The 19,208-nt window shown below is 34.0% G+C and overlaps 1 protein-coding gene across 1 annotated transcript; it reads left to right on the forward strand.

Moving 5' to 3' along the window:
* Positions 1 to 12,030: 12,030 nt before the first annotated feature.
* Positions 12,031 to 14,686, forward strand: LOC132062540 (non-specific lipid transfer protein GPI-anchored 14-like). The gene is made up of 3 exons (XM_059455090.1): positions 12,031 to 12,469; positions 13,956 to 14,066; positions 14,417 to 14,686. The coding sequence occupies exons 1-3, from the start codon at positions 12,136 to 12,138 to the stop codon at positions 14,557 to 14,559; spliced, it is 588 nt and encodes a 195-aa protein (XP_059311073.1). The 5' UTR covers positions 12,031 to 12,135; the 3' UTR covers positions 14,560 to 14,686.
* The last annotated feature ends 4,522 nt before the right edge of the window (positions 14,687 to 19,208 follow it).

The following is a 19,208-nucleotide window of genomic DNA, read 5'->3' on the forward strand; positions in this document are numbered from 1 at the left end:
TTGTGTAACCTAGAAAAGATTGTCCTCAACTAAAAATAAATGAAGCTTTAGGACATATTCTTTGAATCATCTACGGTCAATTTCATATAGCAACTTTATCTTTCTTTGTGAGGGTAAAATATGAGCCAAAGAAGAAGGAACAAGAGGATGATTATGTTTCTCTTCAAATGAAGTGATGCGAAACATTCCATTTGATTGACGACTAACGATGAGCTAAGCACCCGTCTAGTTTCATTTCTATGTTTTTGAACCATCGTATCTCGTTTGTGTTTATCTCTCTAACTTCTTTATAACATACCAATTTTCTTGAAGTCACGTACCCTCGGACTTTATATTTTGTTAGCATATTCTCTCCTTTCGCTAAAACCAATTACACCGAGCGTATTTATTGCAATATTCATATGCATGCTCATCCGAATCAAATTCCATCCAAGTTTTATGAGCACGTTACATCGCATGGCACTTATCATCTCCATAAATCTGAAATACAAAGAATATAAATAAGATAACTAATCGGTAATCTTAAAGTTTTACGAGTTCATTATCAAAAAAAACATACACGGATGTAAACAAATAATACATAGTAGCAGTAACATGTCACTTCCAAAGCAAGATTTCATAAGGCATGGTAGATTTTTCAAAGAACTTCAAAGTCTACGGGGATCATTTGTGTGATATAGTTTTGAACTTTATTGCTTTATGGTGTGTGCATAAATTCCCACATTTTTGTTATTCATATTTACAATATTCTCAAAAGGTTCTGGTTGAGACATTTTATAAAATACATTGTTGACACTTTTTCACATTGACAATTGTACCAACAAAAAGTAAAAGGCTTTCACATTGACAATTGCAACAAGAAGAGGAGTGTAAGAGCAATGAATAACCTGTATGTGTGTCGTCACTTCTTCTCAAGAAAAAGAATTGTTCATCAACTGATTTTCTTTTTCTTTCGGATCTTTTGTTGTTGTGCCTTGCAAATGATTTAATTTTCTCTGTTTGCTGAGTCTTACATCGTCCCTCTCTTGAGCATATAATTTCCATGGTAAGAAAATCTTTTTTCCAACAAGAAGGAAATTCCTACAGCAATTTTTTCGGATATCAAAATTTTGAAGCGGGATTTTAGGATTCTTCTTTTATCTGCGTTTAACCATGGTTTAAGAGGCTTTTTTGGTTAAATAATTAATGACCCTTAGATGCTGTAGTGTCCGGACGTCGAGCGATTAAAGGTCCACTTGACAAACTAGGACCATCCTATACTGGAGCGGAGGAGTCCATAAAGGCGTGTTCGTACTCTCCATGGCACTTACATATATTGCAAATGTGAAGCTCATGGTACAGCTATTGGAAGCTGTGTTCGTACCCCCATGGCACTTATATATATTGTAAATAAAAGTGCTATAATGGTGTAAATAAACCTTAGTACATGGGAAAAAATAAAAGAAACTCTTCAATAGATTGTTGCAGTAGATTAAAGACAAATTGCCAGTGTCTATTGCTAGATATTCATGAATCATCGCAAAATCGAAAGTTACCACATAACGTTTTAAGTTAGTCATATAGAACAACTTTTTGTTGAGCGGTAACCTTGATGATTAGTCATTATTAAACTTAAACCATCGTTAGCTCGATCACAGGTGTCCTGATATTCTATAGGAACAATTTTCTAAGGGAAAAAGATTAAATTTACCCTCCAAGTATGATTTATAGTTTAAATTAGTCGCCAAATCAAATTTGCCCCTTGGAATCAAAATTTGTCATAAGTCCGATTAGGATCAATTTTTCTAAATTTGCAAATCTTCATGGATGGAAATTAGCCCTCCGTGTTTGGACAAATCCATTTAATTAATCACGTCGGATCATCAACATAGGCTCCACGTAGACTCCCAAACCAATTCTTTTAACCTCGTTTTCAATCCCAATTCTTAACTCTAACCCGGTATTCAAGGCACCATGTAAAAATGTGAAAAGCCGGAATTTTAACCGCATCGAGGTACACACGTAATGCATGTGATAAAATAGGAAGCAATGTCAGAAAATTTATTGCAGCAGCAACAATAAATGTTTAATACGACCAAGGATTCGTTGTTCTCTCGAGAAATATAGAATTTATCTGACCAGCAAAGCTTTCTTGAACATGACATCTATCTTAGGTGAACTTTGACGGAGCTAACTTGACTCATTGTTGTCGCCTCCTTGTCAGAATCTCTCAAAAACTATTCAAAAGAACTGAAAATGGATTTTCGTTGAAAAGAACTGAAAATAGATTTTCAAAGCTAAACTGTACAAATTTATTTTGTTGTCTTGTTATCACTTTTTCAGGATAATAGCTTTTTTGATCTTACTTTCGGTATACGTTTAGGAATGTATTCTGAGAAAAAATGTTTGCCTCTGTTCAGAAATGCTCTGAAGAGTTCATGAAGAAACCTTCACTATGACAAAACAAATGCTGCAGGGGCATTTTCAAAAGAGAATTGGGTTAAGAGAATTGGGATTGAGAGTCTACGTGGAGCCTATGTGGATCCGACGTGGCTAATTTTTTTGTGTTGTGGAGTTCAAGTCAGATTTCATCCATATAAGAGCATATTTATCAAGTATCCTAACGGGGAGAGTAAATTTGATCTCAAACTTTGACGAAGAGGCCAAATTTGATCCCAATTTTGATAGAGGATAAATTTAACCTATAAACCATACTTCGAGGATAAATATGACCTTTTTCCCATTTTCTAAAACTTGCAGTAATAATTTCTGTTTAGAAGAAAATGGGTGGCAAGTTCTCAGTTAAAAGTGGGAACGCACAATAACTACTGGCTGAACAGAAGACAGTTTGGGGATGAGGTTGAAAGATCAACGACCAACAACATGTCATGGTCAAGCTTTGTCACGATTTGATGAAATTAGACCACACGATGCAAGGTGAGGACACTCTTAATTTCGTCCACTCAAATGACGAAAAACAATTGGCTGAAGCATTTGGATTGAGACTGATATCGCTATTATCATCATATAATTATATTTTCCAACCAACATTGATCGTGAAAAAGGTTAAGGATTTCTTGGGGCAAGTTACTAGATGAGACTTTTGTGATAATTATGCATTCCTTGCGTAGTAATTCCTTTATTACTAATGCAAAGCCAAAAAAGATTTGTGGATATTTTTTCCTCTCATTTCTCTTTTGTCCTCTGTGAAATGAAGATGTCCCTCATTGGTAGTGAAAAGTCTTTCCTTCTTCTTCATATTGAGAAGTCTTTTATTGGATTAGTAAATGAGCTAGAATATGAGAGTGGCCTCGCGCGCGACAATGAGAATTCGTCTTTCAAAAAGTGAAGAACCCCCCTCCCCACCCCGCTGCGCACGAGGTATACGTGTGGGCCAATTCAATGTTGTGTCACTTTTTTTAGAGCGACCAGGCTAAACGATTTGTACTGTAGTCGGTCCGAAAGCTTGTCACGATGCAGCGGTGATTCACACCACACCACATGATCATCTATATATAGTTAATCAGACCTTTCTATAGCAACACTTATTATGCAAGTCAAGCTTTTCTCAAAATCGATTTCTGTGTCATATTTTACCTCTCTATAATAACCTTTTACTTATAACAGCAGTACGCTCCTCTATGGTAGTTATCTTCTTTTTTGATAATATAATAACCATCTTTATAGGAATAGGATCTCTAAGACGACAATAACAACATACCCCTATAATCTCACTAGTCACTACAAAAAAAAAAGGTAATTTGCGGAGGTTGAAAGTTGCAATTCGCGGAGGCTTGGCTAAACGATTTGCACTGTAGTAGGTCCGAAAGCTTGTCACGACGCAGCGGTGATTCACACCACACCACACGATCATCTATATATAGTTAATCAGACCTTTATATAGCAACACTTATTATGCAAGTCAAGCTTTTCTCAAAATCGATTTCTGTGTCATATTTTACCTCTCTATAATAACATTTTACTTATAACAGCAGTACGCTCCTCTATGGTAGTTATTTTCTTTTTTGATAATATAATAACCATCTTTATAGGAATAGGATCTCTAAGACGACAATAACAATATACCCACTATAATCTCACAAGTCACTACAAAAAAAAAAAAAAAAAAAAGGCTTTAGCCTCCGCTAGTTGCTAAAAGAGACTAAAACCTCCGCGAATTACAACTTTCAACCTCCACAAATTACTCATTTTTTTGTAGTGATAGTGGGGTCTGGGAAGGATAGAGTGTACGTGGACCTTACCCTTACATTGAGAGATAGAGAGGTTGTTTCCGATAGACGCTCGGCTCAGGAAAATAGAATCTCTAAAATTACCAAATATTTTGACACATCATTCATGACAAAAACATTAAATGAATATACATTTCCATCATCAAAAGGTTTCCCTTCTTTAATGTGTGTGCCTTACGGCTTAAATCTTTATACATTTAATTATGAATTTATTGAAATTTTTAATTTTTAGTTAGTGAAGTATGCATATCTGTGAGATTAAAAATTTAAATAATTTTGTATTTTTTATAACATTAAAAAATGAAAAATTAGATTTTATACATCATTTTGTTCAAATAAGATTTAAATAGTAAATTATGTTATAGATGAATAACAGTCCTTCGCTATAAAAGTCAAAATCTTGAAAGGAACAAAACTGTTATAGAGAGATTTCACTGAAATGTCATTTTAACACTTTCGACTAGGCGATCGTGAGTCCTAAATTTGCAGCGTAATTGCCTAGATGTAATTAAGTGCTTATGGAGCACAACTTTCACGAAGGGATAGTCTGGTTGTTGGTTGGAAAGTGAATTGTTTATGTATTAAAAGTAATATAGTTAATGTCCATGTTTGATAATTTTTTAGATGCTTTGTATAAAATTAAACACACTAAGTTTGGTGTTTGATTATCATTTTACAATCCCACATAAATAAAATATGTATAAGTTTTGCATCAATTTATTTATTATTTTATGGGGCTAGAAGAATAATATAGAATACATGAATAAAAAAACAGAAATGACAAATTTAAGAATAATATAGAGATTAATAATTCATGAACATATATTAACTAGTTTTTAAGAATTTTTTTTGTTTCTTTATTTGCTTAATTAGTCAATCTTTGATTGCTCAATTTTTTTTAAGATTTAGAATATATGTTTATGTATCACAGAGAAAGTCACGATCCAAAATAAAAGGACCAAAGGAAAAAGATTACATATTAGTGGATTTTTAAATCTTAGCACTATATTTGGCGAAAGAACTAGGATTTAAGGCAATAGAATACACTATGCCGCATATGTTGACAAAATGTTAATTTGAACTCTCTTGATCCTATCTGAGTCTTCACCTGCCACCAAATAATGTTCTTGAAAACAATTTAACGTTTTTCCAACTGGTGACAAATGCAACAAATATTAGTCATCTTTAATAACGAGACTAGATTGGTGTATTTAGGTCCTAGAAAGTTTTACTAGTCAATTTTTTCTATAAAATTGACAAATATTGTATGTGAAATTAAAATTAATACATACTCTTATAATTGTCTACTTGCTTTGAAGTAATTAATTTTGCTGTAATTAGTTGAAATAAAGGAATTTATGGAATAAAGCTAAATGGTATTAAAAAAGTAGGATAGTTTCACTTGAAATAAAGATAATTTACTATTTATTATTCTTAAGCCAATACAAGGTGATAAATATAAATTTTATCTTAAAGGAATGAAAACTTTATCCTATCACTAGTTGCTACTTTGCAGCTTTAGATATTTAGCTTTGAGTAGCTTTTTCAGCTTTAATTTCCTTTTCAACTTCCTTGGTCATCAAGTTCAAAAAATTAAGAAAATTCACCAAATCTTTTTTACCCGCACACAATTTATCGTTTTCTAGACAAGCAATAAGGGTCGACTCTATTTCCTTGAATTTGTTCTCCAAACCCATCTCCTTCAGTTCGCGTTTGTTGTTAGGAATCATGGCTGCAGTGAATTTCTTGATCTCATCACTATCTATATTTTTGTTGCTGCAAACTTAGTTCCGGATTTATGGATAGTGATGAGATCAAGAAATTCATTGCAGCCACGATTGCTAACCACAAAGGCAAACTAAAGAAAATGGGTTTGGAGAACAAATTCAAAGAAATGAAGTCGACCCTTATTGCATGTTTAGAAAGTGATAAATTATGTGCGGATAAAAGAGATTTGGTGAATTTCTTTAATTTTTGAACTTGATAACCAAGGAAGTTGAAAAGGAAATTGAAGCTGAAAAAACTACTCAAAACTCAATATCTAAAGCTCCAAAGTAGCAATTAGTGATAGGATAAAGTTTTCATTCCTTTTAGATAAAATGTATATTTATCACTTTGTATTGGCTTAAGAATAAATAGTAAATTATCTTTATTTCAAGTGAAACTACCCAACTTTTTAAATATCTAGCTTTATTCTATAAATTCATTCATTTCAACTAATTACAGCAAAATTAATTCCTTCGAAACAAGTAGACATTTATAAGAGTGGGTATTAATTTTAATTTTACATACAGTATTTGTTAATTTTATCAAAAATTGACTAGTACAACTTTCTAGGACCTAAATACACCAATGTAGTCTGGTTATTAAAGATGACTAATATTTGTTACATTTGTCACCAATTGAAAAAACGTTAAATTGTTTTCAAGAACATTTGGTGGCAGGTGAGGACTCAAATAGGATCAAGAGAGTTCAAATTAACATTTTGTCAACATATGCGGCATAGTGCATTCTATTGCCTTAAATCTTAGTTCTTTCGCCAAATATAGTGCTAAGATTTAAAAATCCACTAATATGTAATCTTTTTCCTTTGGTCCTTTTATTTTGAAACGAGGCTTTTTCTATGATACATAAACATATATTCTAAATCTTAAAAATTTTGAGCAATCAAAGATTAATGAATTAAGCAAATAAAGTAACAAAAAAAAAATCTTAAAAACTAGTTAATATATGTTCCTTCTCTATTTTATTGCCTACAAATCGTGCTATGTAAGATGTGGAATTGTGCATTACTCAATCTAAATCTATAGCAATAAGGCAATGGATAGTGGCGATATCAGAAAACTCATCGCTACATGTATTAACAAAGACGAATTGAAGAAACTGAGTTTAAAGAATAAACTCAAGGTGAATATTGAGTGGATTCTCGTTACACGTATGAGGAATGTTAAATGCACGTGGACAAAATATTTGATGAATTTCTCCAATTGTTTAAAGAGGCCAAGTAAGGAAGATAAAAAAAAAAAAAAAATCTAAAATCATAATCTTGAGTTGGAGTCAGATACACATACCGTTCATCTCCATTGATTCAACGGCGGTAGTAATCGGCGATTAAGTCAGAATATACTAGGGTTTTTTATATCTAGGAAAAGGGATAGCTGGCCTCTATCCATTGATTCACAGGCCAATAGTTATTGGGCCTCGCTGTTTCACAAATATAACAATTTAATATTGGGTCTTTCATGAATTTACCACCTGGGCCACGTCACTAACTTTACAGATTATAATCAATTAACGCAAGTCCAAATTTCAACAAGTTGCTTTAAGAATAAGGATCCAAAAGGGTGAACATTCAGCTTATTATTTAAGGTATTAATTCCCTACACTAGTCTTGTTATTATACATAAATTTGGATTAATTTGAACCATGACATCTTCAATTTTTGTAGTCTAAATTGGGAAATTTAAACTTAGGTTCAAAAACGAAAAAATTGAGCAATTAGAATAACCATCTAACTCAAAGTAGGATTTTTATAATTGATTGAGATTCCTTTGCTAATAGGTAACACGCTTATGAAATTTATTTGGGGATTCTGACCGTTGACCCGAGGGTTGACTTATGGGTTGAGTTTTGTTGACTTTGCCTTCAGAGCACTCTAAAAATACGGGGTCTCTTCTGTACAAGTTTGAGTCAAGTTTTATCAGGAGGTAAGTGAGATCATAACTTCTTGTTTTGCTTGCTTTTCAATAAAAGGAGTTTTGGGTTAAAATTATCCCTTATTTATGGGAGTAGGTTTATTTTGGTCACTCAAATATAACTACGGCATATTTAATCCTGTATCTTCAAAGTGGAGCACTTTTGCTACAACAAAACACATTTCTTAAACACTGGTCTCTCTAACAAAACCTGTTCACAAAAATATTAAACTCATTCGCTTTCCCCCAACTCTTAATAAAAAGCATGATGTTTCTAAATTTTAAATTTAACTAAAAGAAATATTTTTTTTTTAAGCAACTTTTAAATATATTGAAATTTGCATTCATATTTTGGAAAAAAACTTGGAGCGGTTTCACCAATTAAGACAATTTTATGACAGTTGTTAAAACAATTGATTTTTTTAATATTTTTTTTAAAAAAAATGTCATATTCACATGCTTCCAAAATAAGTGGAACAGTTCCATGTGTGCAGCCAGATTGCCGTTTAAGAGTTGATTACCAACCATATGATCCAAATATTATGAGTTGCTTTGCTAATATCTTATATGAGTTACATTTTCTAGAGAAATGCCATTACTCAGCTTTGCATTTTGTCCGATGGATCTAGTCTCTTACGAGTCATGTGAGTGTCACAAGCGTTTAGCACCGTACTTTTAAAACGAGTTTTGTTAGGGAGACCAAAAATGCTCCACTTTAGCATAGTTAAGGAATTAAATATGCTCAGGATTATATTTGAGGGGCCAAAATAAACCTACTCCCACGCATAAGAGATTATTTTAGCCCAAAACTCTTAATAAAAGCATGATGTTTGAGTTGTTTGATGTATTTAAACTTACCTATTTCATGTGTGAGGCGAGTATGAGCTAGATAACTACTTTAAAGTACCAGGTATCGGCCACAAGGGCCTTAACTTTGTATAGTCATATTGTTCCGTGATGCTTTTAAAAGTTATTGATATTCAACATGTCTACTTAGCAGTCTCTAGCAGCTGATTAATTATTGAGCATGTTTGTTATCGGTGTTAATATTGAGAATACATTTTTAGAAGCACTTTATTTGTTAGATATTTGATTATCGACTAGTTCTTGGTCAATATTGTTCTAATTTAACTAACAACTTTCACACCACGTGATCATATATACAGTCAGTGAGACCTTTCTACAACAACACTTTATTATAAAAGTCAAGTTTTTCTCAAAATCGATTTCTATGTCATATTTTACCTCTCTATAATTTCTTTTTACTTATAACAACAAAAGACAATTCTCTAAGTTAGTTATCTTCTTTTTTGATAATATAATAACCATCTTTATATAAATAGAATATCTAAGATGACAACAACAACATATCCAAAAGATAATCTCACAAGTGGGGTCTGAGGAGGATAGAGTGTATGGAGACCTTACCCCTACATTGGGAGGTGAGAGGTTGTTTCCGATAGACCCTCAACTCAGGAAAATAGAATCTCTTAGATTACCAAATATTTTGATATTTTGATACATCATTTATGACAAAAATATCATATGAATATATATTTCCATCATTAAAAGGTTCCCTTCTTTAATGTGCGTGCCTTACAGCTTAAATCTTTATACATTTAGTTATGAATTTATTGAAATTGTATTAATTATTTTTAATTTTTAGTTAGTGAAGTATGCATATCTTTGAGATTAAAAATTTAAATAATTTTATAATTCTTACAACATTTAAAAATGAAAAAAAAATATACATCGTTTTGTTCAAATAAGATTTAAATAGTAAATTATGTTATAGATGAATAATAGTCCTTCGCTATACAGGTCAAAATCTTGAAAGGAACAAAAATGTTACAGAGAGATTTCACTGAACTGTCATTAACACTTCCGACTAGGCGATTGTGAGTCCTAAATTTGCTGCCTAATTGCTTAGATGTAATTAAGTATTTATGGAGCACAGCTTTCACGAAGCGGTAGTCTGGTTGTTCGTTAGAAAGTGAATTATCTATGTATGAAAATTAATATATTTATGTTTGATAGTTTTTTAGTCACTTTGTATAAAATTTAGCACACTAAGTTTGGTATTTGATTATCATTTTACAATCCCACATAAATAAAATATGTATAAGTTTTGAATCAATTTATTTATTATTTTATTGGCTAGAAGAATAATATAGAGATTAATAATACAACAAAAATACAGAAATGAGAAATTTCCGCTCTGAAGAGCGAGAATGGAGATATTGATGTTGGTCACTTCTAGGTTATTCCGCTTCTCAATACATTAAAGAAAAAATCAGTGAACTTAAATATATTTCTCTTGAAATTTCAAAAGGTATAATTATAAACAAATATTTTATTCATAAAAATTATTGTAATAGCTAAACAACAAATCAAAACATTCAAAAAAATAATGTATACATTGTAATATCTACATAATTAATTCTTGCATTAATTTTACCTTCATAATTAATATTTACCTTATTAATATATGCATAATTCTAACAAGAAACCAAACAGCTCCTAATTAAGTGCTTTGTTACATTTTGAGGGTTACGCTCCTTCCCATGTAATTGACTTGAGATATCCAAGAAGTATAGTCACAGTCACTTGTCTATAACAGTTTACGGACCGCTGAACGAGTGACGACAGTCAATTGAGCCTCAAAGTGATTCACTGTGAAGCTTGTTATATATATCACAATCACATTAGAATAAGCTAGGCCCTCGGATCATATAAGGCGAAATCAAGAACTTAATTGTCGACAAAGGCGGATTCACAGTGTAAGTTATGAATATACGTGAAATTGATAGTTTTTATCATAAACTCAATTTGATTTTTATAATAATAATAATCAAATTTTGATTCCGCCTCTAATTGCTCATGCATCTTTTGGATTAAAGTCCAAAGGAACAAATTCAAGATGCCCAAAAGTTGAACTGGAGTGGACAATGTTAGTTGGGCCTGAACTGGACCATGACATTGTCTCTTCTAGTGAAAAGGCCCGGCCTTTACCCTATATGTTATTACACGATTTAATCCACAAATTAATTAGCTAATTTAATTTGATCCATAAAATGAGTGGAAAATGACATCATAAGCATGCTCCAACGATGTCAGAGCAAAATTTAGACAAGATAAACCAATGATAACAGCACGAAAAAGGAACTCTGGAAATCAGCTGAGCATGAAGTAGTGGTCCAGGTTTCATTGGTTCACATCCTATAGTGGGTTGGTAAAGTGGCCCACTCTGTATATCCACCTGCATTCCCATCCTCAATTAAGAATTTAAAAGAAATTAGCTTCTTATTGCAAAGTGAGTAATGTCAATAAGATGAGTTGAAAATGATAAAATTTTAGGTTTAAATTTCAGTGAAAATAAAGATATTAATAAAAATATTAAGTAATTTCTTCTCATCTGTCCAAGTTTTGTTGGACAAAATTACTCCATACTTGTGTTGGTCGAAAAATATATGAAATCTGCGTTTAAAATTAGTTAAAATCTTATTTCAAACTAATCCGGACCCACAGTTATTAGAAAAAATTAGCTTCTTGTTTCTTGATTCATTTTCAGTTCTTCACTTAGTGGTCCTTGACTCCTTGGAATCTTCCATGCCAAAGCCAGCAATTCTTAGAGACAAAACAAAAAAAAAAAAAAAAAAAAAAAAAAGAGAGAGAAAATGTTTGAAAAGGTTGTGTGAACACTTTTCAACCACTACAAAGCATTGAGTAATATTTCCTTAACTTTCCAGCCAAACACCTGCCTCTTTTTGTTGTCTGTGACAAGAGGAAGTTAATTGAATATTACTCCCTATCCCAATTTATGTGATACACTTTATTCTTTAGTTTGTTCCAAAAAAATGATACATTTTTTTTGTATAATTTAACTTTAAATTTTATCTTTTACGGCTGAGAGATGATCTATAACTGCAGATATTTTTGGGCTTATTTTAGGCCCAGCGAGAAAGAGCTTCATTGATTTATTAACTATTTCCGTCTGCAAACTCTATCACATGAATTGGGACGAGGGAAAACTACATTCTAGAAGTGGTTCAATGACTAGTGACAATAGTGATTATATATAAGTTCATTTGAAGAGCCTAAGGAATGTCTATATATCTTTTTACTCTCACTATCTTCTCATAATAGATACCTACTACCAAAAGGCAAAACAGGGTTCAAGACACCTCAGTTCCCTCTAGCAACATTTCAATATGGCTTCTTGCAACACAAAATATCAATTCATATTGGTGTTGTTCTTCATGTTATGTGTATTTGGAAATTCAGACACAGAAAAGGACAAACAAGAGTGTACACAATCATTGATTGGTTTAGCAACATGTTTGCCCTATGTTGGAGGTAATGCACCAGCTCCGACACCAGATTGCTGCACTGGATTGAAACAAGTCTTGAAAGCTAACAAGAAGTGCCTTTGTTTGCTAATTAAGGATAGAAATGATCCTGATTTGGGACTACAGCTCAATGTTACACTTGCTTTAACCCTGCCCTCTGTTTGTCAAGCCCCTGCTAACATTTCTGAATGCCCTGGTAAGTACAATACTTGTATTTTTCAGTTTTACACAAATTCTCATTATGACATTATCAAGTGTAGTACCATCATATTTTCTTATAAGAGAGGCACCCTGCTTTTTGCTCGTAATTTCATTCTTGTTTTAACTTTACCTTCTATTATATTAGTAAAAGGGAGATTTTTTTTTTTTTTTTGGTGGGGGGGGGGGGGGGGGGGGGGAGGGGGGGGTTGCAATTGCAGGATGGCCGGGCGTGTGCACAATAGTTTTTTTGCTTTCTCTCGATCGCTTCAATGCCTATAATTTGAGAGATAAGAGGAAAGCCCTCTGTCGAAATCAAAGATGAAACTCTTCACCGGGATATGTTAGGGCAGCTCTAAGATTTTTTATGTTTGGTGGAAGGCAGGCTGAAACTCTGTCTCAACTAAGTGAAATAAATACTTAAATTTCATAATAAATAAGCGATATGTATAAAGAGTAATTCGATGACGATATTGATATTTAAAAACAAAGTCTTTCGTAATATTTTTAATAGTTAATTATATCTTATATAAATAGTGGATTAAATAATTTTTCAATTCAAAATAGACTTGACCTATTTCAAATGTATGAAACTATTTTAACATCAACTTAGTAATACAAATAATAGAGACCGTTAGATGAAGAGAACTTATACCAATATTATCTAATCGATGTTTCTTGTAAGATATTACCGAAAGCTTGGTAAATAAAGCTACTAGATACGGTGAGAATTAGTAGGCGGTCGAATATGGTCAAGATATGTACAAGATGGTTCATACACCATATTACGAAACAAAAGAAAAGAAATCAAATAAACATATATAAAATTTTATTAATTAAATTTACGGCCTTTGCGTAAGGTCCGCTTTAGGCCACCAATTCCGTTGAGCCGCTCCTGTATACGATCTATGGGGTGTTAACCCTCGGAGGACAATGTGTTGACTGATATCTTTTTTTTTTTTAAAAAAAAAAAATCCGCTTTAGGCCACCTAATTCCGGTTGAAGTCTCTCTCAATACGTATTGGGCTATGATCTATGGGGTGTTAACCCTCGGAGGACAATGTGTTGACTGATATCTTTTTTTTTTTAAAAAAAAAAAAATTCCATCCGGTGTTCTGATCGTAAGTTACTTTACGACTGGGAAGATTGACATGTGATTAATTTGGTTTCACGCCCAAAGTGGAATGTCCCACTTTGGGAGGGGCAAAGCGCTCCCCCGCCAAAAACGTCAATCTGCAGGTTGTTGGGTTAACGCAGAACTGAGTGATATTGTCTTGGGGGCAGAAACCGTAAGATGGAGGAGTACTTATTACTCCACCATAACCTTTGGTGTGTTGATTGATATCTTTGTAGCTACTGAATATCCAAATATTACTACTATTTTAAGAAAAAAAATCTCTTTAATTTTTGTTTCTGTCAAATGAACAAGTTAATCCTTGACAAACTAACTTTGTTGATGTTTGGTAAATTGTAATGATATGCAGCTCTTCTCCACTTGCCTCCAAATTCACCCGATGCTCAAGTATTCTATCAAATAGGCCATGGTTCAAGCAGCATTGCTGGCAGTCCACGTGCAAATGGCCCCATGCCTTCTGGTAATTTATACTGCTATGTTCTTTCACATATTTTAAGAAATTTCTCCAAGTTAAAATTCACCTACTCGAAGAAAAATTGGTGATTCAGGGGATTTGATATTTTTTTCTTCTTTTCTCTTATGGATTTCACTTATACATACTGATGGTGTAAAATTTTTATACTATCAATGTATTGTTATTGCAATTTGCAAGTAACTTGCCTTATTTCTAGCGTACTAATTTCACCTTTTTTTTTTTGGACATTATCTGTAATTATCATTTATGCGACTTAATAATGTATAAAATCTTTTATAATGTCAATGTATAAAGGTTCAACTCTTTTCTTTATTTGTCTTCCAATTTTTTTGCAGTTGGATCTAGTCCCACAGGTGCCCCTGCTGGTGCAGCAAGTGCTAAATCTGCAGGTTGTCATATTGGAAAGAGATGGTTTGGATTAGAAGCTATTATTGGAGTAGTCCTCCTTTGGTCTTTAACTTCAAATTTCTTCATATGATTCTAGCTTATTTCTGTCATAATAATTAAAACTATCAGTTAGTTAAAAGGATGATCCTTGTATTCTTGCTTTACCTGTGTCTTGTTTGTCCTTTTATTGATATTCACTAATATTTTCTCAGGAGTGATATTAGGAGAGCAATTATTTTTTGTCATATAGATATGTCCATTTTAAGTTTGTTATATTTTTCCTTTCTAACTACTTTAAAACTTGGTAAGATTTCGTAGAGTAATTCCACTACTTTGAGGGGAAGACATTAAAAGTTATCAACAGTTTTAAGTATTTACATATTAAGGTTAAATTTAGTGAGAATTGAATAATCAGATGTCTTTCGCAAGCTAACAACACAAACCTTCAAGGCTTCAACGATAACAAGTGAGATAATAATAAAATGAAAATATATAAAAGAGACACTAGTTTAAATTAGCTTGGTCAATTCACTTACATCGATGCAGGTGGAGAATTTACGAACCTCACAAAATTTACTTTTATAGAAATTTATACAAGTGCAAAATCATAATGGTGTTCTCCCAAATTCTCCGCCCAAACGTGACTCCCCAGTCCTAAAGAATTTGTTAGAATATGTCCCAAAATGGTTTATCGAAATTGTACCATTCCAACCGAGATTCGATAATTGTTTCATTCCAACTGGGATTCGACTAGCTTGTCTCATTTCAATTGGGATTTTGAATGTCTTCAACCCCTATTTAAAGGAGATTTTTGGCCAGAACATCAAAAAAAAGAGAACAACTATCATGACTACGCACAGACTATATTCCACTTAGGTTAGAGAGTTTTCATTGAGAGATTGTAATCTTTCGTTTCCTTTGATCTCGTTGTGTTCGACCCCCCGTTGAAATCGTTTTGTACTCTTTACCTTATAGTTGATTTAATTTCTCTGCGCTTCACGCCCCGTGATTTTTCTCGTCTTGGGTTTCCACGTAAATCTTGTGTTCATTACATTTATTGCTTTCTTGCATTATTGTTCTTGTGTTGGTGCATCCTAATCGGTTCCGCTGCATCGCTCGTTTAATTCTTAACAAGTGGTATCAGAGCGTTCAAGATCCAGGATGTCTACCGTAACTAAGTTTCATATCGAGAAGTTCGACGGCAAAATAAGCTTCAGTATCTGGAAAGTTCAGATGCAAGCCGTTCTCACCCAGAACGGATTAAAGAAGGCTCTTCTTGGAAAATCCAGGACACCCGAGTCTATGAGAGATGATCAATGGGAGGAACTGGATGAAAAGACACTTTCAAATATCCAACTATGTCTATCTAAGACGGTTCTTCGCGAGGTTATTCATGAGACTACTGCTGCAGGGCTCTGGTTGAAGTTAGAGTCACTCTACATGACGAAAAGTCTCGCAAATAAAATTCGTCTGAAGGAACGGTTATACACATTCTCTATGGCTGAAGGTACCCCCATTCAAAATCATCTTGATGAGTTCAACTCTGTTATTCTTGACCTAGAAAATTTAGACGTTAAGGTCGAAGATGAGGATAAAGCAATATTATTGGTGGTCTCCCTACCCTCTACGTATAAGCACTTTAAAGAAATCATGCTATATGGTGGTAATGAAACACTGAGTTATGAGGATGTCAAATCTAATTTGTTGTCCAAAGAAAAATTTGATTTTGAAGTGCGTTCTGAAGACAAAGGACAAGGTTTGTTTGTTAGAGGAAGATCCCATTATAGAGGGAGTAATAGAAAGAATTTTAGGTCTAAGTCTAGAGGCCATAAATTCAACAATGATAAATTCTACAAATACTGCAAGAAGACAAACCACGCAGTTGGTGATTGTCATAAATTGAAGAATAAACTCGAGAGAGAAGAAAATAACAAAATGCTGCCGAAAACCGCTGAAGTAGGAGTTGTTGAAAGTGATTAGTTGATGTTTTGATGGTAGGTGCTCGAAAAATTCTTCTAAATGGGTTTTTGATTCTGGATGTACATATCACGTGTGTCTTTATAAGGACTGGTTTTCAACTTATGAGAAAGCTTGTGGTGTTGTCCTAATGGGGAATGATGCCCCATGCAATGTTGTTGGGATTGGTACTGTAAAAATTAGGACCCGTTGTTATCGGGACCTTGATTATCATGTTCGATTTGAAATGAAACCTTATTTCTCTGGGTACTCTTGAATCTCTTGGATGTAAATGTTCAGCCATATGGGTGAGAAAGGTATGACCATTCTGAGCAAAAGAGGTCTTCTTGGTAAAACTGGTACGGGTAAACTTGACTTTTTTGATCATTGCATTTTTGGAAAACAGAAGAGAGTTAGTTTATCCATAGCAAAACACCGTACACAGGGCATTCTTGATTATATTTATTCAGATTTATGGAGTCCCTCCAAAGTTCCTTCTCTTGGAGGAAAACGCTACATGTTGACTTTCATTGATGATTTTTCTCGTAAGGTCTAGGGTTATTTCCTAAGATAGAAAAGTGAAGCATTTCCCTATTTTAAGAAATTCAAAGCCCTTGTTGAGAACCAGACTGGCCGAAAAATTAAGAAGCTCAGGACTGATAATGGTTTGGAGTTATGTAGTAATGAGTTCTGCGCTATTTATGGTATTGCTAGACATAAGACTCTCGTTCATAAGCCCCAGCAGAACGGAGTTGCAGAACGTATAAATAGAATATTACTTGAGAGAGCCCGTTGTATGCTATCAAATGCTGGTTTATGGCACCGCCGTGATTTCTGGACCGAAGCCTTTTCTACGGCTTGTTACCTCGTCAATTTGTCTCCACATTCATCTATTGACTTTAAAATTCCCGAAGAAGTTTGGTTGGGTAATCCTGTTGACTACTCTATTCTTAGAGTTTTTGGATGCACTGTTTTTGCTCATGTTAACGATGGGAAGCTAGTCCCCAGGGTTGTTAAGTGCATGTTTCTTGGTTATGCTTATGAGTCTAAAGGATATCGTTTGTGGTGTCCTAGCTCCAAGAAAATTATTCAGAGTCGGGATGTAACTTTTAATGAGGTTGTTATCTTATCTTCTGGGAAAGAGTCTGTTATTTCCTCCACGGGCAATGATGATATGAAAGTTGCCAGTAAGAAGATGGAGGTAAAAGTGAGCCATGAAGCTCACGAAGTTGGCTCTATTTCTTCTACAGTTCCTCAGGATCGCGAGGAGGCTCCTATTGTTGAGCCAAGTACTAGTACCACACGTCCCGTCGAGCCACAGGTGGGGGATGATCATGTTATTGCTCGTGATAGATTGAGACGAGTTATAAAGAGATATGATGATGGGCTTACGCTTAGCGGTTGCACGAAATTCCAGAACCGCTCGATATTTCTTGTCCTAACAAATTGGTTGTGGCTATGCTTATTGATCACAAAAATAAAACAGAGTCTGTGACTACAAGATGGTATTCCCGATTAAAACTACAAGCAAGATGGAAAGCTCGCTTAGTGGTTCGTGGTTGCCACCAAAAGGAAGGTATTGACTTTAATGAAGTTTTCTCTCCTGTTGTTCGTCATACCTCCATTAGAGTGTTACTTGCTATTGTTGCTCTTTTTGACTTGGAGTTGGAGCAACTTGATGTTAAAACTGTATTTCTTCATGGAGAGTTAGAAGAAGAAATTTATATGAAGCAACCCGAGGGTTTTGTTGTTCCTGGCAAGGGGCAATTTGTTGTCGATTGAAAAGATCTCTTTATGGCCTTAAACAAGCTCCAAGACAGTGGTACAAAAGGTTTGATTCCTTTATGATTGGGCAAGACAACACACGTAGTAAGTATGATAATTGTGAGTATTTTCGACAGTTTTCTGGTGGTTCCTTCGTTTACTTGTTGTTATACTAAAGACAAGTCTTTGATCAACAAGTTAAAATCTCAACTTAATTCTGAGTTTGAGATGAAGGACCTTGGTGTAGCTAAGAAGATTCTAGGTATGGAGATTCACAGGGATCGAAAAGCTGGGAAGCTTTACCTGTCTCAAAGGAAGTATTTTGAGAAAGTCCTCGATAGGTTTAATATGTTTGATTGTAAACCTGTTTCTACTCCGTTTAACTCATTTCAAGCTCATCTGCTTTGCTTCTTGTCCTAAGTCTGAGGAGGACATTGAGAGGATGTCTACTATCCCGTATGCTAGTGTTGTTGGTAGCCTTATGTATGCTATGGTTTGCACTAGACCTGATTTAGCTTTTGCGGTAAGCATGGTGAGCCGATACATGCATAATCCTATTGGAATGCCGTGAAGTTGATTCGTCGTTATGTGAAAGGGTCCGTTGATATTGGTTTGGTATTTAATAGAGCCAAGGCATCGTCTTATGATGTTGTTGGGTTCGTTGATTCTGATTATGGTGGTGATCTCGATCGTAGGAGGTCTATTTATGGTTACATTTTTTCACTGTGCTCTGGTGCTATCTCTTGGAAAGCACAATTACATTCTATTGCAGCCCTTTCTACTACCGAAGCTGAATATATCGCTACAACTGAAGGTGTTAAAGAACTTATATGGTTGCGAGGTCTTCTTATTGATCTTGGTGTTCAACAGGGTACTACCGTTGTATTTTCTGATAGCCAGAGTGCTATTCATCTTACCAAGGCCGATTCTCATCGCTCGAAGACCAAGCATATTAGCGTTAAATACCACTTTATCAGAGATACTATTGCTGCAGGGGAGATTGTGGTAAAGAAAGTTCAC

This window comes from Lycium ferocissimum, chromosome 7 (genome assembly GCF_029784015.1).
Source record: "Lycium ferocissimum isolate CSIRO_LF1 chromosome 7, AGI_CSIRO_Lferr_CH_V1, whole genome shotgun sequence".
NCBI lineage: Eukaryota > Viridiplantae > Streptophyta > Magnoliopsida > Solanales > Solanaceae > Lycium > Lycium ferocissimum.